Below are 24,724 nucleotides of genomic sequence, written 5' to 3'. Positions count from 1 at the left end.
TGAAATTTGCAGCTCCCATGTTTAATCAATAAAATCATCGCCTTTTGAAGTTTAAATCATCACACTAAGCTGTATCACAATTTCAGACCTCCTGAAATCATAATTAAGAATTCCTTATATCATTTAAGAATTTTATGGCCTTAAATTTGATACAACTAAATTAAACTTTCCTCATTTTCGAGAACGTCATTGTTTTCACTCACTGAAAGTTTCATGTCTGCGCTCTGCTCTCTTCACTGCACTTCTGAACGTACCAACAGATAAAACTGCAGTAGTGAAATGTGCCACCGTAGGACCCAAACGGCTCTACCGTAATTACCTTGATGTGCTTGATATAAATTTGATTTTATTATAAAACAGCGTTTGGCATTTATTTCATTATGTCAAAAGGCTTTGCGGCCCGGATTCGGACTGGAGTCTGCCAGCTGGTGACTCCTGCTCTAGACAGTAGGTAGTTCAAAATCAACCGCTGAAGAAAAGTGCTGAGATACATTCTTCATCACACTAAATACAATAGCTATTTAATTATCAAAATATATCATTTGCATGTTTTTTGTTTTTTTTTGGAATGAACAGTTGACTGTTTTGTCTCCCACTTTGATGTGTCCTACCATGTAAAATTGGAGTTAAATATGTCATGATTGCATTTGCCTCTTTAACCGTTTAAAGCATGAATTAATACACTCTACACTCTCCAGTTCAGTCCGCTTAACTAATCAAATGTATTGTTGCTTTAAGCGGTGACATTTTATATATATTTAAATGCCAATGCATTAACAAAGTGCAGTATATGCCCTATTTCATGGACTTTGTAGAAACAAATCAATAGTCTTTAATATAATAACAATAATAATTCCCACATCTATTATAAGCAACAACAGTTCAAAATTACTGAGGAAAAAAACATTCACACACTAAACTTAATATTGACTTCTCCAGTAAGAAATAGTTTAATTTATCATCTTGTGTCCATGTAAAGGAGTGATTCATCTATTTGGTCTTGGCTGATGATTAAGAGTCCACACAAAGCCAGATTGATTGCACTTTTCCAAAACCTGTTCTTAACGTGGTAACACAAACCACTCTACATATTAAAAATGTCCAGTCAGACTGCAGAGCTTTTCATAGTTTAACTATTAGAATATTTTGTTGTTAATTAAACTATCTTTTAAAATGTTTTTATTAAAAGCATGACATATTTCTTGAATAGCTTTGGATTATTAATTACCTATTAGTGTTCATTAGCTACCCATGATCATCAGTGAAAACATTAATGCCCACTAACAACAAACTTTAACAAGCACAGTTATAATGATGATGAACTGCTTCTCTAATGATTATCGGTTACACTTTGGAGCAGACAGATTCACACACTATATTTACAACCCAGGTGGAATGAACGTCTGTATCATGGAATGGACTGCTGATTGCACAGAGAAAGAAAAAAAACAGAGATATGAGAGAAACAAAAATAATTGACCAGTATCTTAGTAGCGTGTTGTGTACCAGTCGTTGTCAGTCATCTGCACCAGTTCATTTACCACATCCAGCAGGTTGCGGTTGTGTTTCTCTAGCAGACGTTGATTTAGCGCCCGGTCACCAAAGCCCATCTCTACCAGCACAGCCATCATGGCGTCATGAGAAGCTGCATCTTCTGGGAGCTACACAACCCAAAAAACTACTGATATATGTCCCAAATATTGCACTGTACACTTTTACACAGTGGCAAAATACATTTGAATCATAGTTTGATATAAATTAATCCCCTTTAAGCACAATCTTTTTATAAACTTGTATAAATTTACTTTTTCCATTTATACGGTTTATAATAACAAGTAATGAAGTATACAATTGTATTATTTTTTATTCCTTTTTAGTATAGGACAGAAGAGGAGATTGTTCAGCATCTCACACTGCTGCCACATTCATAGATGCTTTGTCAAGTTTAAAGAAGCTTAGAAAAAAAATTTTTTCCAATTCTGCATCCCATATGAATGGCTCTTAAACTCACCTTCTCAGACCCAGTCTGTCCAGTGAAAAGAGCTTTATAGGCAGATGCTGCCACGGACAGAGCACCCTTCACCAATCCACCTGTAATGCTATTAGCCCTGAGGAAATTCAATATTGAGAAAGAATAAGAGTCCAAGCGATAGAAATAAAAACAGACAATGCAATAATTTTCCTTGATGAACTTCCATGAGGACGAAACGTGTGGTTGTGTGCAGTGTAACTCACCTGAGCTCTTCTGTTTCAGACTTAACAGATGCTACTGAGTTCTCCGGGTCAGGTTGATTAGGCTCAGAGTCTACATATATATATATATATATATATATATAAATAAAAATAAATAAATAAATAAAAAACAGATCAAATTTCAAATGTAGTTTTGTATATCTTTTATCATACTGTCTCTTTTGTCTCATATTCATTCAAAAAGGCACTAATTCACAACCTGGCATGGTTTAATACTTCAATATCCCATTGTGTTTCCCCTCACCTTTCTCCTCATCACCTGGCTCTGTAGGATTACTCCTCTCCTGCTCCTCTGCTCCATGTTCTGTCTGCCCTTGCGTCTCTTTGCTGGATAAAGAGATTTTATATATATTAAGCTAAATTTAACATATCAGTATCAGTTACACTAAGTTATGAGAACGTGGTGAAGGAAATCTAGGCTGTGATATGGAGTAGCAATGTGTGGCAGAATATTGTGAGTCGCCAATGTAATCTGCCTGCTTAAATTGGAAACAAGAACATTCTCACATGACCAAGATAACAAATTTGATTAGTGACCAAGAAATAGTGCAGAATCCTAATCTTATTCATTTCATGGTATGACCTATTTTTCTTGTAAATAGAACAAACCCCCCACCCCACAACATTTGGCCAATTCAATTTGGTTAACTAAACACAGTATGCCATTCAGCATGTCATGTTCTCAGATGAAAATAAAACATTCATAGTAAAGTCCTTCGCAATGAGCCACTTCTCGATATTTAAGCTGTACACATTTTACATATTGCTACTGTAAGACTTATAGACCCTCAGACACTTTGATCCTGAATGGTCAATATCATAATATAATTTTCCACATGAATGCAAGTGATATTCACGTGATCAAGTGATCATGTTTGGTATCATTTGAAATGTCTCATTGCAACTGGTACAACTGTCTCAAACTTACAAGGAGTAAAATAAAAGGTAATACTGATCCTAAGAGATATGTTGTTTACTGTGGAGGGTGTGCTCTTTCCCAGTGTCTTTCATGCAGATTACCATCCGTCCCCTAAAGGTGTAAACTCTCCACGTCTAGGCCTTGATCAATGCAATGCATACACTCCATACCATGTATTTTTTTTTAAGTAATGTATCTTTATTAATGCATCTTAAATAATGCATCTTTAACTCATAGATTTTTCGGATTAAGATTTACCTGACTGATAATAAATTGTTATATTTTAAATGATTCTGTTTAATGGAATTTGTTGAAATTATTGACTGTAGTAGATCATGTTGTCCCCTTACCCCATAACCTTCAGCCACTATTGGATAACCTTGTTGGGCCAACTGGGTGGACCTTATACTACTTGCATCACCAGAAAAGTCCTAATTATACATCACTGTTTCAGTGCTGGCAAAATTTCCAGTTGGCAAAATTTGGATGTATCACTAGTTTAACTGACCTCTGAGCTCAGTCAAGTACTGCTCTGTATAAACTTACTAGGTTTTAATCGAGGATCCTGGAGCCACTACAATCACAGGGGTGAGCGGCACAGCGTCCAGAGTCTGGGAGGCACAGAGCATGTCATTAGCATCCACACTAACAGCAGCAAAAGGGCTCTGGAGCTCTACTGTCTCCACTGATTGTACTTTGTCCCCCTCTACAAGCTCTTCTCCAGGCTGCGACAGGGCTGAGCTGTACATGGACTCTCCTAATGGACGGCTGGTGTCAAAGCAATCTGGGAGGATGATGATATAGTCTTCTGAAGAAGCAGATGAAGTTCTACTGCGTGTTTCCTTAGCTGCTTCTGTGTCCCTCACTTGCTCTTTCTTATCCACTTCCTCCTCCCCCTCTTCTACAGGATCTCCACCTGCAGGTTCCACCAGGATCTGCTCGATGTCAGACTCGTGACCCTCATCTAAACATAAGAACAATCACATAAATGGCTTAAAAAATTACTGTCTTTGGTAAGAAGTTATTTGAATCACCTTTAAAGAATTCAAATTTTGTGATGTATAAAACAATAATGGTCAGAAGTAAATATTCTGAATGAACCAGTACCTGCGCTAATGAGCTCTGCTGGAAGCGTCAGCAAGGGAGCAGCTATATCAGTGGTCTCTGTCTGTGGTGAAGCTGGGCTGGAGATTTGTGCCATCTCTACTTTCAGTAGGGCTGGAGCAGATATGAGCCCTGTTTCTGAAACCTTTTCTGATGTACTCTCACAAAGCGACATTGAACCTTGGGGGGCTGGACGCACCACTTAACATGGGAAAAATTGATGTAGAATTAATTTTAGAAACTCTTTACCTACCTTCTACACAAGAAAACTGCTAATAATGTACATTACTCCACTGCCGTGGTGTTTGCTTTTATTCAGAAGAACAATATTTTCACAGAAAAGTAATAAAAAGTTAATAAGAACAAAATTTATTTGTAAGAAAAATTGCTCCAGTCACTAATGTAACCTAGGTTCCCTCAGATAAGGGAACGAACATTGTGTTTTAACAAGCTTATTGGGAAAGTCCTCTTCATTCTGATACTGAAGCCTGATTTGTTCACATTTGTGTAGCTGCATGAACAAATGTCACTTCAACCTGCCAAAAGGACACCATTTACCATGTGTAAAACACGCTGGTGGATTAAAGTTCTGTGGAGAGAGTGAAGCACGCAGGACCAGTGTCGGCGGGAGATCACTCAAGCCCAGTTGCTCAGCCCCATGACTCCACTGTTTCTTCCTCTGAGGCAGCTGGGTGGAGAGAAACGAGAGAGCGGGAGGAGCGGGCAACCTTTATTTAAGAAGGTGATCCGCAAGCGAAGTAGAGCGAGACTCAGGGTGTCAGGAGAAAGCAGGCTGGATTCAGGTGCGGGTAAACTCAAGGCTTTATTCACAAAGCGGAGACAGAGAAGAAAGAGTCACGCTCCACAGGTTTCACTCGCAGTGACAGGATGAACAGCAGATGAGTCACGTTTCACAGGATTCACTCGTAGTGACAGGATGAACAGCTGAAGCTACTAGGAGCTCTGGGCTTGTAAGAACTAGAGCAGAGAAATAAGCCAAACACACTGGAGCCTGAGGACAAGACACGACAGGGTGAGTACAAAGAACTGCTAGATGATCGGAGCTATTGGAACGAATAACAACAGTCTGACAATAGACAGAGAAACACAGGGAATAATAAAGGGGAAAAAATTAGAAGGACATAGAGAACAGGTGGCGAGCAATTATCGTTAACAACGGGGAACAAGGGAGGCGGGGAAAACACAAACAGGCAGACGTGGTGAGCTGTCACCATCCCAACACACACACACCAAAAAGACAGGTGATTAGCCCCGAGACCCGACAGTACCCCCCCTCCCAGGAGCGTCACCTGGCGCTCTAGGAAGGGGCCTACCTCGATGCCGCCGGAAGTCCTCAATCAACGAACGGTCCAGAATGTCCCGGGACGGCACCCAACACCTCTCCTCTGGACCATACCCCTCCCAGTCCACAAGATACTGAAACCCCCTGCCGCGGCGCCGCTCATCGAGTAATCTCTTAACCGTATAGGTAGGAGATCCATCCACAAGACGAGGGGGTGGGGGGGTGGGGCGATTGCAAGCAGGATTAAGGGGGGAAGAGAACACAGGCTTGACCCTGGAAACATGAAACACCGGGTGAACCCGACCAAGAGTAGGAGGGAGCTTGAGCCTGATCGCCACCGGACTAACCACCTTGGTGATGCGGAAAGGCCCAATGAATCTGGGTGCCAGCTTACGAGAAGGCGCCCGGAGAGGCAGATCCTTGGTAGAGAGCCAAACCCGTTGACCACACACATAGGTAGGAGGAGAGGACCGGCGACGATCAGCTGCAGCCTTGGTTCTGTCAGAGGCTTGGACCAAAATCCTCCTGACTCTCTCCCAGGTGCGACGGCAGCGCTGGACGAAAGCCAGGGCGGATGGAACCGCTGCGTCGGGTTCCTGTGATGGGAACAGAGGTGGATTATAACCAAGAGCACACTCAAAAGGGGACATACCTGACGCGGCCGCAGGAAGGGTGTTATGGGCGTATTCTGCCCAGGAGAGCTGCTGACACCAGGAACTCGGATTGTTGGATGCTAGACAGCGGAGCATTCTTCCTAGATCCTGGTTGGCCCGCTCACACTGCCCATTGGTCTGAGGATGAAAACCAGATGACAGACTAGCAGAGGCCCCAATCTGTCTACAAAATTCCCTCCAGAACCGGGAGACGAACTGGGGACCCCTATCAGAAACCACATCCACCGGTAACCCGTGGAGACAGAAGACGTGATCCACCACCAGTTGGGCGGTCTCCCGGGCGGAGGGTAGCTTGGGCAGGGGAATAAAATGAACCGCTTTGGAAAAGCGATCCACCACCGTGAGAATTACAGTGTTTCCCTTCGACGGAGGAAGCCCAGAGACGAAATCAAGGGCAATGTGTGACCAAGGACGGGAAGGGATAGGGAGAGGATGCAGTAGACCATCAGGAGGGCGATTGACAGGCTTACTTTGGGCACATGTGGGGCAGGCCAACACAAACTGTCTAACATCTGCGGCCATAGTAGGCCACCAAAAACGCTGTCGGATGGCAGACAACGTTCTCCGAATACCTGGATGGCAGACTAACCTGGATGAGTGACCCCACTCAAGGACCTCAGAGCGCAGCGCAGCCGGCACCAGCAACCTGCCCGTCGGACACTCTCCCGGCACCTGCACCCCTCGACCGGCCTCCTCAACTCGCTGCTCGATACCCCACGAAAGAGCCCCGACCACCACCCCCTCAGGAAGGATGGCCTCGGCCGCAAACCCCCCCCCCCCCGGAGCACCGAACAGGCGAGAGAGGGCATCAGGCTTGGTGTTCTTTGATCCCGGCCGGTACGAGAGGGTGAAATTGAATCTGGCAAAGAAGAGCGCCCAGCGGGCCTGACGCGAGCTCAGCCTCTTGGCCGAACGGATGTATTCAAGGTTCTTGTGATCCGTCCAGACCAAGAAGGGCTGCGCTGACCCCTCCAACCAATGACGCCACTCACCCAAGGCCAATCGTACCGCCAGCAGCTCTCTGTTGCCGATGTCATAGTTACGTTCTGCAGGGCTGAGACGACGAGAGAAGAATGCACAAGGATGAACCTTCCCATCATGGAGGGAACGCTGAGATAGAACTGCACCAACCCCAACGTCAGAAGCATCAACCTCGACAATGAACTGGGCCTCCGGATCTGGAACCATCAGAATAGGTGCAGAGACAAAACGGGACTTTAAAATGTCAAAGGCTACCTGCGCTTCCCGGTTCCACCTGAAAGACACCTTAGTGGAGGTTAAGGCTGTCAGCGGTGCAGCGATCTGACCAAAATTCCGAATGTAACGCCGGTAGAAGTTGGCAAAACCCAGGAAACGCTGCAGAGCCTTCCGGGAGTCAGGGACCGGCCACTGAGCAACAGCTTCAATCTTAGCGGGATCAGGCTTGATCCCCTCCGTAGAAATAATATGGCCAAGGAACGTAACAGACTCAGCGTGGAATTCGCACTTCTCCGCCTTGACAAACAACTGGTCCTCTAGTAACCGCTGGAGAACCCGTCTGACATGCTAGGTGTGTAATTGGAGAGAAGAAGAAAAAATCTAAATATCATCCAAATACACAAAGACAAATTGATTAATCATGTCACCCAACACGCTGTTGACGAGTCCCTGGAAAACGGCTGGAGCATTGGTCAGACCAAACGGAAGAACCAAGTACTCGTAGTGTCCCGAAGGGGTGTTAAATGCCGTCTTCCACTCATCCCCCTCCCGAATGCGCACCAAGTGGTAGGCGTTGCGCAGGTCTAACTTGGTGAAGACCCGAGCTCCCTGTAACAATTCAAAAGCAGAAGACATTAAAGGTAGGGGGTACCTGTTCTTGATAGTAATGTCATTCAAACCTCTGTAATCAATACAAGGGCGCAGGGAGCCGTCCTTCTTCTGAACAAAGAAAAACCCTGCACCAGCGGGAGAGGAGGAATGGCGGATGAGCCCAGCCTGAAGTGACTCACGTATGTACTTGTCCATGGCCTCTCTCTCTGGACCTGAAAGGGAATATAAACGACCCTTAGGCGGAGAAGAGCCCGGGAGGAGATCAATGGCACAGTCGTAGGGGCGATGCGGAGGTAGCGAGGTGGCCCGGGCCCTACTGAAGACCGCCCGAAGATCATGGTACTCCGCCGGAACACCAGTCAGGTCAGAGGGATCCTCCTGAGGAACACAAGACACAGAGACAGGACAAAAAGCAGCACCCAAACATGACACGTGACAAGACTGACTCCAGGCTAAAACAGAATTATAGACCCAATCAATGTGGGGATTGTGCTTGTGCAACCATGGGTGTCCCAGAACTATAGGAGCCTTAGGGGAATCAATAATAAACAGTTCAATCCGCTCATGATGACTGCCAGCAATATGGAGGTCTATCTTGGGAGTGACGTGGGTGATGGTGGTAAGGGGACGGCCAGCTAATGACCATGCTGAAACGGGGCTAGCCAAAGGAACAAGCGGGATCTTCCAACGTTGAGCAGAGGCAGCATCAAGGAAGTTCCCCTCAGCCCCTGAGTCCACAAGGGCGAGTCCAGTGTGTGAATGACTCTGGAAGGAGAGTTGGAACGGCAGCTGAGTGCGTGTTGCAGGAGAGCTTGAGCTGAGAACCGTGCCCACCAGGACGCTCCGCCTCACTGGTGGACCCTGGCCCTTTAATGGGCACTGAAGGGCGAAGTGGCCTCCCTTGCCGCAGTATAGACACGCCCCCGACAACAGACGCTCCTGCTTCTGCCGTGGTGTAAGCCGTAGACGACCCAACTGCATGGGCTCCTCCTCCGAGGGCTGTCGGCTGACTAAACTGGCTGAAGAGAACTCTAGGTGGCGCCACGGGGCGGGTGTTTGCCGTTGTTTGCGGCGCCGGCTGAGACGACCCTCAATGCGGAGCATGAGACTAATGAGCCTATCCAATTCCCGCGGGAGCTCTATGGCCGCAAGCTCATCCGAAATGGCGAAATCCAACCCCTCAAGAAAACGAGCGCGCAGCGCGCTCTCATTCCAGCCGCATGCCGCAGCTAAAGTCTGGAACTGGATAGCAAAGTCAGTCACGGAGCTCCTCCCCTGAGACAGTCGTGATAACTGGGCCGCCGCCTCGTCACCCTGAGCAGAGCGATCAAACAATTTGGCCATCTCTTGACTGAAAACCGCGAAAGTGGCACAACAGTGAGCCCGCGATCTCCAAACGGCGATACCCCATTCGCGGGCACGGCCCGAGAGGAGTGTAAGGACGTAAGCCACCTTGGTCTCTTCATTAGCGTAACGCCGGGGCTGCAGAGAAAACACCAGCGAGCATTGGGAGAGAAACGCTTGACAGGCGTTAGGATCGCCATCGTAGACTGGCGGATTGTTGGCATGGGGTTCGGACTCGTGTGACATACCGGTGTGAGGAACGGGACCCCGGCTCGTTGCCTCTTGCTGAAGATCGTCCACCCGTGTGAGGAGTTCGGAGACTCGGGCACTGAGAACTTCCACATCCAGCGCGGTGGTGTTGAGCTGAGTGGCATGCTGCCCGATCAACACTCCCTGTTGAGCGAGAGCCGCGCGAAGCGGACCAGATCCCGCTGAATCCATAATATGGTCAGACTGTTCTGTCAGGAGAAAGCAGGCTGGATTCAGGTGCGGGTAAACTCAAGGCTTTATTCACAAAGCGGAGACAGAGAAGAAAGAGTCACGCTCCACAGGTTTCACTCGCAGTGACAGGATGAACAGCAGATGAGTCACGTTTCACAGGATTCACTCGTAGTGACAGGATGAACAGCTGAAGCTACTAGGAGCTCTGGGCTTGTAAGAACTAGAGCAGAGAAATAAGCCAAACACACTGGAGCCTGAGGACAAGACACGACAGGGTGAGTACAAAGAACTGCTAGATGATCGGAGCTATTGGAACGAATAACAACAGTCTGACAATAGACAGAGAAACACAGGGAATAATAAAGGGGAAAAAATTAGAAGGACATAGAGAACAGGTGGCGAGCAATTATGGTTAACAACGGGGAACAAGGGAGGCGGGGAAAACACAAACAGGCAGACGTGGTGAGCTGTCACCATCCCAACACACACACACCAAAAAGACAGGTGATTAGCCCCGAGACCCGACACAGGGTGTGTTCACACTTGTTATGTTTGGTTTGATTAAAACGAACACAGGTGCGACTGCTGTTAGTGTGGTTCATTTGAGTAAGTGTGAACGCTGCCATCACAACCTTGGTGTGCACCAAACAAGCAGAAAAGATGGGTCTCGCTCTGCTTCAGAATAAACTCTGGAGTGTTTTGAATAAAATATAAACACAACACGGATCAAATACTTCTAAACGAACCAAAAACAAGATGTAATGCCAAGATGCGACACTATGCAACATGGATTGACGACACGGAACGAGCGGTGTATCCAAAACAAACTGAGCAGAGGGCTCAGAGTTGTTGTGAGGAGGTAAAGTACCTTTAATGAACTCTTTGTGACTTTGTGACAGGTGGTGAAAATAAAATCATATGTACACGCAACAATGAGCGCGCTTAGTCCAGCAGATGGAATTAGTTGTATTTAACTTAAAGTGGCACTGAGCAGACTCTGCAGCTGTCGATTGGTAAATGGGAACTTTGATGTCATACACAGATCGGTCTGCGCAGCACCACTTTTTCAGTCACGAAATATACATCATTCAATCCGACCAATCAGTTTGTGAACGTATCACTATGCATTTAGGTTTGGTATCTTTAAGTTCACCATAAAAAATGATAGTGTGAACGCTAAGCAGACCAGGACCAAATGTATTGTTTTCTCATTTTGGTCCAGACCAAACAAACCTAGAAAACCAAACTTCAGAATCAGAAGAAGAAATCAGAATGAGCTTTATTGCCAGGTATGTTTACACATACGAGGAATTTGTTTTCGTGACAGAAGCTCCGCAGTATAACAGAATGACAGCGACAGAACATAAAACACATAATAAAAGAATATAAAAATACCAAAAATACAAATAAGTAGATAAGGAATGACAATATACAAATTTACAATTGTAGGCAGGTATATTACAAAAATGCAGTTATGTATGTACATGTTTATTATGTGCAAAATGTAAGTGTATACTAAGTATGTGTGTTAGATAAATTAAGTGTATGTGTATATAAATATAAAGTGTAGTGTGTTCATTGTGTTCAGTGTGTATCAGCTGTTCATAAGATGGATTGCCTGAGGGAAGAAACTGTTCCTGTGTCTGGTCGTTCTGGTGCTCAGTGCTCTGTAGCGTCGACCAGATGGCAACAGTTCAAAGAGGGAGTTTGCTGGATGTGAGGGGTCCAGAGTGATTTTAACAGCCCTTTTACTCACTCTGGATAAGTACAGTTCTTGAATAGATGGGAGAGTTGAGCCGATGATTCGCTCAGCAGTCCGGACTACCCTCTGTAGTCTTCTGAGGTCAGATTAAGAAACTGAGCTGAACCAGACAGTTACTGAAGTGCAGAGGATGGATTCGATGATGGTGGAGTAGAACTGTTTCAGCAGATCCTGTGGCAGGTTAAACTTCCTCAGCTGGCGAAGGAAGTACAACCTCTGCTGGGCCTTTTTCACAATGGAGTCAATGTGAATGTCCCACTTCAGGTCCTGAGAGATAGTGGTGCCCAGGAACCTGAATGACTCCACTGCAGTCACAGTGCTGTTCATGATGGTGAGTGGGGGGAGTGCAGGGGGGTTTCTCCTGAAGTCCACAATCATCTCCACTGTTTTGAGCGTGTTAAGCTCCAGGTTGTTGAGAGTGCAACAGACAGCCAGCTCTTTAACCTCCTGTCTGTAAGCAGACTCGTCACTATCCTGAATGAGGCCGATGAGTGTGGTGTCATCTGCAAACTTCAGGAGCTTGACAGAGGGGTCCTTAGACGTGCAATCATTAGTGTACAGGGAGAAGAGCAGTGGGGAGAGAACGCAGCCCTGGGGAGCTCCGGTGCTGATTGTACGGGTGCTGGATGTGTATTTTCCCAGCCTCACTAGCTGCTGCCTGTCTGTCAGGAAGCTGTTGATCCACTGACAGATGGAGGTGGGCACGGAGAGCTGAGTTAGTTTGGGCAGGAGGACGTTTGGCATGATCGTGTTAAAGGCCGAGCTGAAGTCCACAAACAGGATCCTCACATAGGTCCCCGGTCTGTCTAGGTGTTGCAGAACATAATGCAGTCCAATGTTTACTGCATCGTCCACAGACCTGTTTGCTCTGTAGGCAAACTGAAGAGGATCCAGCAAGGGTCCAGTGATGTCCTTCAGGTGGGCCAGCACCAGTTTTTCAAATGACTTCATGACTACGGATGTTAAAGCCACAGGCCTGTAGTCATTTAGTCCTGTAATTTTGGGTTTCTTGGGGATGGGGATGATGGTGGAGCGTTTGAAGCATGAAGGGACTTCGCACAGCTCCAGCGATCTGTTAAAGATCTTTGTGAAGATGGGGGCCAGCTGGTCAGCACAGGATTTCAGACAGGCTGGTGTAACACAATCTGGGCCTGGTGCTTTTTTCCTTTTCTGCTTCCGGAAGACCTGGCGCACCGCATCCTCGCTGATCTGTATTGCAGGTGTGGGGGAGAGGGGGGATGCAGGAGGTGTGAATGGTGAGAGTGCTTGATTGGAGAGGTGTTCAGGGCGGGTTGCAGGAGTTGTTATTGGTGTGAACGGTTGTGTGGAGAGGCATTCAGGGTTGGTTGCAGGAGTTGTTATTGGTGTGAACGGTTGTGTGGAGAGGTGTTCAGGGCAGGTGATGGGTGTTCTTTCAAACCTGCAGTAAAACTCGTTCAGATCGTCTGCCAGTCGTTGATTCTCCACAGTGCTGGGGGGTGGTGTCTTGTAATTGGTGATCTTCTTTACACTTTTCCACACTGATGCGGAGTCGTTCGAAGTGAACTGAGTCCTTATTTTTTCAGAATAATTCCTCTTTGCCACTCTGATCTCCTTTTCCAGTGTGTATTTAACCTGTTTATACAAGACATTGTCCCCCTTCCTGTAAGCATCTTCTTTGGCCTGACGGAGCTGTCTGAGTTTTGCAGTGAACCACGGTTTGTCATTGTTGTAATTTACTTGAGTCTTGGTAGGAATACACATATCCTCACAGAAACTGATATATGATGTTACGGTCTCTGTGAGTTCATCCAGATCGGTGGCAGCAGCTTTAAAAACACTCCAGTCAGTGATGTCAAAAAAAGATTGTAAATCCTGCTCTGCTTCATTAGTCCATCTTTTTACAGTCCTTAATACAGGTTTAGCTGATTTTAGTTTCTGCCTGTAGGTCGGTATAAGATGAACCAGAAGGTGATCAGAACGTCCCAAAGCTGCTCGTGGAACAGAGTGATATGCATCCTTTATTGTGGTGTAACAGTGATCCAATATATTACTGTCTCTGGTGGGACAGGTAACATGCTGTCTGTATTTTGGCAGTTCACAGGAGAGATTGGCTTTATTAAAGTCCCCGAGAATGATTAAAACAGAGTCCGGGTGTTGTTCTTCTGTCTCTGTGATCTGATCAGCGAGTTTCTGTAAAGCCAGACTTACTTGCGCTTGCAGAGGGATGTAAACACTAACCAGAATGAGCGAGTGAAACTCCCGCGGCGAATAGAACGGCTTGCAGTTGACAAACTGCATTTCTAGATCAGGACAGCACATCTTCTTTAACACAGTTACATCTGTACACCACCGTTCATTGATGTAAAAGCATGTCCCGCCGCCGCGCGATTTCCCCGTTGATTCTGCGTCGCGATCCGCTCTAAACAGCTGAAAGCCCGGCAGATGGAGCGCGCTGTCCGGTATGGCGTCATTCAGCCAGGTTTCCGTGAAACACAGAGCAGCAGAGTGTGTGAAATCCTTATTTGTCCGAGAAAGCAGAAGGAGTTCGTCCGTTTTGTTGGGTAGAGAGCGTAGATTTGCCAGATGGATGCTAGGCAACGGCGTTCGAAATCCGCGCTTCCTGAGTCTGACGAGCGCTCCCGCTCGCTTTCCCCGCCTGCGCGTCCTGAAGCGCTTGATCAGCGCTGCTGCTCCTCCGATAACAATGTTCAGTAAAACGTCTGAATAATTAAAATCCGGAAAAACATCTTGTGGTGCGTTCTGCCGAATGTTCAGCAGTGCATCCCTGGTGAAACTGATTGCAGGAATATAACTAAAGACAGGACAAACTAACAAAAAGACAAAAACATATGCAGAGCACGTCACGGAGGCAGCCATCCTGTACCGGCGCCAACTCTATATTTAACCTTCAAGTGTGAACCCACCCTCAGACTGCTCTCACTATGAGAGCATGACTCAGTGAGCACAGCCTCAGTATGGGCACGGCCTAGGCAAGTGGTGTGCTCACTTTTCCTGTGTGAAGCGTGCAGGGCAAACTCACGCTGAAAAATTAGCAACACTGTAACAAGAAATTTGCTCTTTCAGTCGCTGGATGGCCCCTAGGGAAGGCTTGCTAGGCGATCTTCCTCTGCAGGGTATTTTCTATGGCAAGCAGCAGGCTGAGATTCTTGCTTTGGCTTCTTTCTTCCAGCAAGGAGATTTTCTTTGCTGAAGGAGAACAATTCTGACGAATTGCACTCTGAGCAAACTGCTATATGGCCCCTTCCCTTTTGTCAAGTTGAAGTGCAATTGTTGCTTGCCAAATTTTTAAGCAGTAGTGTATAGTTTTACTACAAAATGCTTACTAGGGAAAGGGACTAGGGACTAAATCAACACTAAAATGAAAAAGTACCATTAAAGTTATTCTACATAATTCACATTCTAATTACACATGTTCAAGTGAGAAGCTTTGAAATTGACTGATGTGCTACCAATAAAAAAAAATTACTGTTATTTCCAGGAAAAGCAAAAAGGTACATCTTCCCACAGCAGCCACCACAAACCTTTAGCTGGGCATCTCCCACAAAGCGCCCCATGCTTTGCTATTTCACGGGTCACTTCCAGGGTGAGAGAGCGGATAACAGATGGACTGACGAACTGAGGCCCAGTGATGATCTCCTCTCCTTTCTCTTGTGCTGGGATGCCCTCTAACTCTGTTCCCTGGGCCACATCTGTGAGTATGACATCAGAAGTGGTTCATAAATATAACAAGCTATACAATTACTAACAGCAACACACAGAGACAAGAGTCGAATGTTTACCCAGGATGCTGCTGACCCCTTGGGCTTCTGTTTCCTCTTGGATGAGTCCCAGTGTTGGTTTTTCCTGTAGAGGTCCCTCATGGGGCATAGGTGATATGCATGGAGTAATGTCTTCATATATTTACAGAGATGAAGAGAGCGAGAATATATTAGAAAAGGTAGAAATCTATACAATTGCTCTTTAAAGTGACGGTTAAAAATGTATATGCATAATCCATAAAAGCCGTTCATTCTCATTTTTAGAAACACCTTACAGACTTATTCCAGATTTGAAGTTACCTGCAGGAGTGTTGTTAGGCACACTCTCCAACTCTTGCACAATGTTGATGTCCAGCAGTTCAAAAGACAGTAAGTCCTAAGTAAAAAAACATAACAGAGAGTATGGAATTGACAATGGAGTCAAACTTTCTTCATCAAACATGATGGGTCTTGTGAATCATGCTGAATGTTGTTTGGTCATACCTGAGCTGTGAGTAAGTCTATAGATGGAATGTAGAATTCCTGATCACAGTCCTGGTTTACTGACAAAAGCAGTTGTTCCCTTGGGGCCCGGCGTTTCTCCTCCCTCTCAAGAGTGTGGGAAGACTTCTCCTGAAAGTGCCAGACAGGGTGAAAATGGCTACAGAAAAAAAAATTACAAAACTAAACTAAAAATAGCTTTATACTGGCCAAAAACCTAAAAGATATTATTTTTGGGCCCCATTTTTTATTTTCAATTTGTCTTTTCAATTTAGTTTAGTTTCCATTATATTTATAGTTTTGTAGTTTCAGTTTTTATTTTTAGCTTTAGTAATTTCAGGGCTGCGAAAGTTAAACTGGTTTCATTTTAAAAAGTTGACCAGATTTTTTCATGTTTACTGCAGGAGGGCTGTATTGCAAACTACAATGATTTGTTTTTATTTTAGTTTAGTTTTGGAGTCAGGAAAATGTATTTTAGTACAGTTTCTGTGTTCCTCCAGTTTTGCTAGGTTTAACAATTTTCTTTTTTTTAATTTAGATTAAATTTAATTTCTTCTTATGATAATAACACTGATTTTACCATTTTATATATTCCTGTGTACATTAGAACATCTGCAGATATAAAGAAGATTTCTGGGTTGGTTGAGACTGTCTCTTGACCGTTCTCTTACCTGTGGGGTGACACAGGGAGACACCAGTAGCCCGTCAGCACAGATAGCTGTAGGAGCATGTGGATCCACAACGATGCTGCACCAAACACGTGGTCCAAACTGCTCTTCTCTGTGTGCCAGGCGCCAATGGGATGTATAGGTGCCCTCTAACGTCGGAGCACAAAGTGCCACACTGATGACACCCACCTGACCTGGCTGTAGTGTGGGTACTGCGACCTCCCGCCATCTTTCACCGGAGCCCACTGCCAAGTTCCCCCACATAAACTTCAACTGAGGACGAGATTTGACACAATCAGGTTCCAATTTTCTCTTGTGTGTATACAGATTTGTGTGTGTCTGTTTGAGAGTCAAAGTGTACCTTGGTCTCAGAGTCCCAGCACACTCTGCCACTGTTCTTCATTTTCCAGTATTTGATGAACTTGGTCCCAGGAGGCAGTCGTGATCCATCAGGCAGGTTTTCATCCAAGAGTAGAGCTGTCATAGCTGGCACAGCAAGTGGGCATGGACGTTTAGGACGACTGCAACCAAGATAGTGTAAATTAAATGGCATCTTATCATCACTAATTACATTTTAAACTCTTGTGATCAGTTCAGCAAAATAATACTTTGGGGAGTTTTTCTTTCCTTTGTGGGGCTGACATAATATTTCTTGTAACATTGTAAATTTCTTTTTGGTCTCTTGTGATTTTTGATCTAATGTGTCGTTATTAATTTCTTTAAAAAAATAAAAATTATAATAATTTTAACAGACGTTTTGTATTAATAATATAACATTTTATTTTAATTATTATACTATATATTAATAAATGATGAAATATAATTAAATATCAGTACAAATAAAAAATACAAAGTTTTTCTGGTGTCAGCCAGGTAATTGACTACATTAACACATGGGGCCCTACATTACACTTTAACATGGCTCAGCCAGTCATGATGGGGTAATAAGAATTAGAATAGATAGCTTTATTCTCAAATGCCAGAAAAACACCTTATGCAGCAGGGGTGTTTGATTCTCGATAATGATAAGTAGACTTGATTTTTCTGGGCATGTTATTGTGCTGGTATTTTGAAAGGTTTAAGACTGGTGTGGATAGCTGAGTCCCAAGGCTTTTGATATTCTTCATGTTCTGTGTGTTGATTAGTTTGCAAGAGTAACAGAAATGCAATTTTCTAATTAGTCTAAATTTATTTGTACCTTTAATGGGCATTTTCACCTTTCTAAGTACTTTTTTTCTAACCTAAATAAATGTATGTATCAACTTCTGTAAAATTGTTTAATTCTTAAAAATTTTAATATAAAGAAATTATTGGGCCATTATTGGGAAATTATTTTGCAATGCAGTGCTGGCACAGAATCTAAAATTGGCATTTAGATGCATTTACACAGACTGTTTACCAATGTAGTACATGAATGCAGTAACCCTCCAGTTATAAATGCATAAATAATGTTTTGATATTTTAAAATCAAAACGTATAATAGTGATATCTGAAATTATTTTTGGGGAGAAAGGGAAAATATACTTTAAATATAAACCTAAAATTGGCAGTAGGTGGCAAATCACTTCATGAGTGGGTCATTGAGTCTTCATTCAACCGATTAGTTCAAACAGCTGATTGATTCATTGTTGTTGTCATTTACCGGCTCAACATGCTTCCTCCTGAGAATAATGTGACCTGTGCTGACAAGAGGAGTCACAATGAGCAAAAAAAAAAAAACTTTCTCCATTAAAAAAGACCTTCAAAATGATTTATGATTTGTTGGAATCTCACAAAAAAATGACTGCGCCACACCCGTTTGAAGTGAAGTCCTCTGTCTTTTCTTATTATTAATTACTATATTAATAATCACACAATACAGCTATTTTTTATTTTATCTTCGCTATTATAAATGAGAACAGATGCAAAAAAAAAACAAATTGCATAAAAAAACAAACATACAAATAATGCATTACCTTTATCAATTTATATCTAAACTTAAGCATTCATGTATGAAAAACAAACAATCAAATGTAAAAATAACTTAAGTGTGTTCATTACAAATTAATTGATTATTAATACTACAAAAGCAGTTCAATGAAGTGCAGCGAGCGAGTTCCTCTTTTCTTTTATTGTTAGATTAACATTATGATACATGATACAGATGTCCTATACTGTAATGCACGGATGTACTATAATGTTACACATCAGATGTTTTCCCCCCAACAGTTCCCAAAGTGTTCACTTAAGACAGAATAGATTATGTTTGTGTGAAAACTGAAATACTGTAATTCTGTAAATGTGTATTTATCGGGAATGTTATATGCATGCACTTCGGATGACAGTCAGCGGTAGAAGCAAGCGGAGAAAAGGTAATCCTCTCAGAAACGTTTTTTTTTTTTTTTTGTCTGTAGATCAAAATAGCCCATACAAATTTACATTAATTAATTTTGCCAGCATGGGTCACAAACCGCGGAGAAGTACCAAATTGTCACAGTTTTGATGATGTACAGAACATAATGCCTCAGTAAATCTGATCTGCCTGTTTACATGGCAGTTGCATTGGCACATATCTGATTTATATCCTATTTATTTCCACTGATTTCGAAATATCTGAAAGCATGCATTTCTAATACGTTTACACTGTCATAGAACAGATCCGATCTGTGTCACATATGAGCAAAAAATCGGAATTGGGTCACATTTAACTGGCAGTGTAAATGAGGCCTAAGTGTATTTTTAATGGACTACATCACACAGTGAATGCGTTAACTCAAAAATGTGCTTACACATTATTCTAACCTACATCTCAGTGTATGCTTGCACTCTTTGGGTGTGTTTTTGCGTAGACTCAACAATGTCAAATCGCATATTGTTTAAACAACAATTACGATATTATTGTAGTCTACGTTTATATATATTGCACACCCCTATTAAGCAGTTGAAATTTTAATATAGGACTAATATGATGGAAGGGGGGAAAGCTGCCAAAAAGGCATCAGGTATTTATTCATGGCATTAATGATTCTTAAAAAAATTACATCATACAAGTTTGGAACAACATGTCGTTGAGTAAATGTCAGAAGTTTCAATTTTGGGGGAACTATCACTTTAATATGCTCTTCCTCAGGTGGTAAAGGGGTGTAAGCTCTTACTCTGGGCTATTTGCCTGTGTGGCACGTGGCTGCAGCAGGACGGGTGAAGAGCTCCCTTCTCCAGCAGTGCTCCACTGCAGCCCCCTCCTCTCCATTCTCAGTTGCTTCCTGATCTCCTTCACCTCCGCCTTGAGCTGGCGCTTCTCAGCTTTAAGACGCTGCTTTTCAGCCTTACGAAAGCTCCGGTCACCCCTTCTGTAGAACCTTCAGTCGTAGAGTAAAATATGTTTAACTATTCTGAACTTTAAAACCAAGACAACCTAAAGCAGAGGACAAATGCCCACCTGCTGTGATCTGGTGCTGGGGAACCGTGCTCAGGAATAGACAGGGGAGTTCTGGCTCTCACAAGGTTGTGGCTTGGATCATGTGAGAAGCTACATGGCTCACACAGAGTGCAGGAGGTACACACACTGTGCAGAAAGAAACAATGAAACATAAAAAAGGAAACAGAAATGAAAGGCACACATTAGACCAGGCATCCAGTTATAAATTATATGTCTCATGCAATCATATGTCTCTCTTTGAAGCAATTATATTAGCATAAGATTCAGATACAGACATCCACATCACAGAGAGCTCTCTAACCTGCATTGGTATCCACCGCCGGTGGTCTGGCCCCGACAGCTACTGCAGGCTGGAGCTGGACTTGGGGCCCCAGGCAGAGTGGATGAGGTGACCTCAGGAACCTGGGGATCTGCTCCCACTGGCTTATGGATGCAGCATTGTCCAGAGAACTCCCTACAAATCTTCTCTACAGCTTCCCTAACCACTTGATCCTTAAACTGTGGAAGTTATCATATTTTGAAGAGAAAAAATTGAGACACAAACATTTCCAATATTAGGATTTGTCTCCACTGCTAAAACTATCAGAATGACACTTGGGATAGTTCACCCTAAAATCAAAATTCTGTCATTGACAGATTTTCTGGTTCCCAATGTCTTCCACAGTATTTTATTTTTCATACTATGGAAGTCAATGGGGACCAGAAACTGTTTGGTTATCCACATTCTTCAAAATATCTTCTTTGATGTTCAAAAGAAAATACATGTACATGTTCCATACATGTTTGGAACAACTTGAGTATGAGCAAATAATGACTGAATTTTAATTTTTGGGTGAACTACCCTAAGTTTAATTTTTTCAGGTGAAGTATCCATTCAAAAACTATGAGACAGTACAACATTTGCCAACTCTTAAAATTGCAGTATAATGGAAGTAGTAACAGATCTTTTCTTTCATATTGAGCTGTACATCCGAGTGAAACGATTATAAACAAATGTGGGGCGGGGATGTGGTTCTATGCATTGGCTGTTTATTGGATGGAGGCAGCTCTGAATACGAGCTTGCAGTCAACTGTAAGTTTAATGCAGACAAAATGATTGAAGACATCCAGATTATAACACCAGACAGAAGTCTACCGTTGCTCTAGAAGATCAAGCTATGACTTATATGTTAATAAAAATTGTGAGGTCGAAGCAAATATTTAAAAATAAAATATCTGCACAATCCTTCAGAAATTTTTCTAGTATGCTGATTTAGTGCTCAAATCTTAATAATGGTTTGTCCACAATAAGATCAATAACATGCTTTAAGAAAACAGATAGGGAGGATTTTAATTTCAAGTTGATTTTCAAGTTTTGTTTCTCCAACCTTTTCCATGTATGAAGTGAACCAGGCTGGAGGGGTCTTATCCTCTGCCTTCCCTCCTTTGACTTCATTAACAATTACCTTTAAAACAAAAGCAGGACATTCAAATAGAATATGTGACACACCAGTAATTAATTTACAATGGTGTAAATTATAATAATCAACAGTCTGGAAACCTTTATCAAATGAATATCAAATTTCATGCAAATAACATTAAAATTGTAATCAGAATTCAATTCCATTATTTGGTTTTACCATCAGAACATTAATGTTTTATCATTAAGATTAATTATAATAGTATAATGCACCATTCCAAATAAATAGCAGCCTATAATTTAATACAACGTTACTGAACAACCGTGGCTACTTCTGTGATTGTGCAAAACCATTGGGTTATAAAATCTTACCAATCCTTCCTCTGGAACTGCAGCCTGAACTTTGCGACTCACCACTTGTGCCAAAGTAGAGCAGTGCTGAGGAGGCCTGAATCCCTTCTTGGGTTCTCCAACAGTACTAGGTTTCACCTGTCCCAAGCCCACCCCTGACCCTGGTGGTGGGCCCGGTCCTGGCACTGTGGCTCTACTGCCCCTTGTCTCATACACATTCATTTGTAGTCTGTTCCCTTGTTGTGCAGCACTCTACAATTACAAACAAAACCACAGTGTATCAATGTAGTGCATTTGCTTTTGAACATTTGTCCATTGCAAAACAAAGGGTTTAATACACGGTAGCCACTCTATCAACTCTAAATGAGTGGTACTCAACCTTTTTAGTCCAATAACCTCCTTAGTCTAATGGAATATTTGAATGGCCTCCTATCTAAGCAGACATGCACCTCTGGTACTTATTTTATAGTCACAAAAAAGAAACGCAAAAATATGATGTCGGTTTAATGTTGTACATCTTTATTTTTAGTGTCTTTCAATGTTTTAATTACATTTGTTTTAATATATTTGAATTTAAATGATTTGAATTCTTATTGGGCTGCTCTCAAAGGTTCTGATGCCCCCTGGTTAAGGACCGCTGCTTTAACTGAGTGATATGCAGTAAACAGTGAGATAGCAACAATTCTTTACCTTCAGGGCTTCTTCATATTCCACTGAAAAAAAGATAGACTCCAATTAATGTTATGACACTCTCTATATGAGTTTAAATATATTTATTTATATATATATATATATATATATATATATATATATATATATATATATATATAGATTGAGACATTTTACTTACATTGGCTGTTGATTGATACCTGAAACAAACAGTTACATACACAATTAGCATGGAATTATTAACTAATAATATAAACAATTTTGTAATTATGTACGTCTCATGCTTTTGTTGGGGGGAAAAAGCAGTTATTAAGAATGCCATGCAACGAACATCACAAATATTTACTTCTTCACCCTCACCTCTTCATTCTCCTCATCGAAATATGTCAGTTGAAAATTACACAGGCCAAAAGACCTTTTCACCTGAAGAAAGGAAGATAAGAAAACTTAACTCAGTAACAACTTTGTGGGAGATGGTCCTCACTCCAGAACACAAGATCCAGGGGTGTGGTTAGATCCAGATCTAACTTCTCCCACCTTACATATCCCTAAACATACCTGTCTCCACCCCCTGATCCCTAAACCCACCCATCTCCACCCCTAAAACCCCCTAGATGTGGATCCAGCCACGCCCCTGGACCTTGTGTTCTGCAGTGAGGGGCTACTGACTTTTGATGAGATTTATACTTGATTCTGATTGGACAATGTCGACAAATATTTTGAAAAATGACAAGGCTAACCGACGACCACTCATCCGGGCAACCTGTGCTGTTTCTCCGCGGTCTCCACAAGTAAGCAAATTAGGTAAATATAAACTTAAATTATTATTTTATAATATTATTGTACGTATTTGATAAGTAGCCTTGTAATAACTGAGATAGTGTACAGTGGTATTCCAAATTAACCCATTCAGGGTTATTTAGACCCTGACTGTCCAGTCGCCAGTCGCCACGTCGAACTGGCTGGCTGTTCATTATTACAAACTGAAACGATGCTTGCAAGTAGACCACAAAATGACACTCGCTTGAAACAGATTTGCAGTCAGTGTTTCAAAACCTATTGAGCTACACATTTGGGTAGCGTTAGCTATACTGTGTAGTAAGGGAGCTTAGTGTGTTTCGAGACAGTCAATAAGTCAACATTAACTAAGAGCTTAGTGCTGAGATCTAACTTACAGACGTGAGGTTTCCTCTGCTCACAGGATGTCAAACCCCTGTGTAACTGTGGTCTAATCGATGAAGGGTCTGCTCACGTCAGATATAATGTATTTTGTTAGATATAAATATGGCTGCTATGTACTGTAATTCGTGCGCTTTGGGATCAAAATGGTCGCTTAACCCAATCTTTCCAAATAATGAAGCTTTTACGCCATTCTGCTCGTAGAAACAGCACACCGAGTAGTGATTGTCACAAGAGATGTCTAGTAATACTACTCTAATCGCATGAAGCAGACATCGGATGACTTCGGGGTGAAAGTGTTTGCGGCATCAAGGTGAGTAATCAGACTGACATCACCTCATCATCTTCTGCTTACCATGGCCTCCATAGACTCCCAGCTCTTCGTCTCCGAGCCAGACAGCAAGAAACTCTTCGCATTCCCTCGGAAATTCACCTTTAGATTGATATAGAAGTCCATGGCGCGAGTACTATTTAAGGCGTTGCATAGGTGAAACCAGAAAAGCTTTGATGAGTTACTGTGCCCTGGCTTCTAGATTTCTCTGATCAAAATGGTCCTTTCTGTTTACATCAGCGACGCAGACACGCCCACCGCGTCAGCTGACAGGAAAATGTCTGACGTCACTCAAAACAAAACAATCTAATGTGCAGTACTGTTTAATTTTAATCGGTAACATCGTGAATGTTAACGTAAAATATTTACTTAGCACAATATTTACAAAACACTGTTATCGTCAATAATTTGATCCATAAATAATAGAGAAATAAAGTTGGTTAGTGTGTGGTACATTTATAAATAACCTAAGTCTATTCACCCAGCAAGTGAACTGAACATATTTACTTTCTAAGGGAAAGTTTTTGAATTTTTTGATTTTTTTTTAAAGTTCCGGTCCTGGCTTCTGATTGGTCATCACAGATTTCCAGGCGTCTACAAGCATAGACATAAAGGGTAAATGTGATCTTACCTGTTTCTCCATACCTCTTTCTTAAAACATCTGTTCACTGTATCAATATCACTTTGTTGATCACTCATCAGTTGAGTGAATTATTCATCTATCTGAACATTTATGTCAATTTAGTATACTATGTGTGTCTATATGTTTATTTTTCTTTTGTTTCTATTTTAAACTTTCCTGAGGTGGGAAAAAAAAAATTCCAAGTAAATTCCACGGCAGTAAATTCTATCACCAGCA

General features: G+C 42.7%; 1 protein-coding gene across 3 annotated transcripts; it reads right to left on the bottom strand.

Annotated features, from left to right (window-relative positions):
* Positions 1-1,093: 1,093 nt before the first annotated feature.
* On the bottom strand, positions 1,094-24,128 carry LOC132149218 (next to BRCA1 gene 1 protein-like). Of its 3 annotated transcripts, none has more exons than XM_059558240.1 (21): positions 23,890-24,128; positions 22,716-22,778; positions 22,537-22,555; positions 22,377-22,399; positions 21,750-21,938; positions 21,304-21,381; positions 20,238-20,434; positions 19,937-20,062; positions 19,653-19,856; positions 16,880-17,039; positions 16,522-16,791; positions 15,854-15,982; positions 15,671-15,746; positions 15,392-15,502; positions 15,134-15,307; positions 4,280-4,477; positions 3,719-4,136; positions 2,498-2,580; positions 2,236-2,305; positions 2,012-2,108; positions 1,094-1,661 (listed from the first exon to the last, which is right to left on the bottom strand). In XM_059558240.1, the coding sequence occupies exons 1-21, from the start codon at positions 23,989-23,991 to the stop codon at positions 1,488-1,490; spliced, it is 2,961 nt and encodes a 986-aa protein (XP_059414223.1). In that variant the 5' UTR covers positions 23,992-24,128; the 3' UTR covers positions 1,094-1,487. The 3 variants fall into 3 exon arrangements, with proteins under 3 accessions (XP_059414223.1, XP_059414222.1, XP_059414224.1); XM_059558239.1 differs by having other exon boundaries at positions 21,708-21,938; positions 23,890-24,127; XM_059558241.1 differs by lacking the exon at positions 22,377-22,399 and having other exon boundaries at positions 21,708-21,938; positions 23,890-23,907.
* Positions 24,129-24,724: the final 596 nt, after the last annotated feature.

Source organism: Carassius carassius, chromosome 9 (genome assembly GCF_963082965.1).
Source record: "Carassius carassius chromosome 9, fCarCar2.1, whole genome shotgun sequence".
Lineage (NCBI taxonomy): Eukaryota > Metazoa > Chordata > Actinopteri > Cypriniformes > Cyprinidae > Carassius > Carassius carassius.
Note: the sequence above shows the minus strand (reverse complement) of the source record. Positions and strands in the feature narration are given on the sequence as shown.

What these genes read in the sequence shown, in the direction of transcription:
- LOC132149218 (XM_059558239.1), bottom strand. Translation starts at nt 23,991, where the DNA reads ATGGACTTCTATATCAATCTAAAGGTGAATTTCCGAGGGAATGCGAAG. An exon ending in GCCAGGTGATGAGGAGAAAG is followed by an intron (nt 2,306 to 2,497) that starts GTGAGGGGAAAC and finishes ATATATATGTAG; the next exon opens with ACTCTGAGCCTAATCAACCT. An exon ending in GACAGACTGGGTCTGAGAAG is followed by an intron (nt 1,662 to 2,011) that starts GTGAGTTTAAGA and finishes TGGGTTGTGTAG; the next exon opens with CTCCCAGAAGATGCAGCTTC.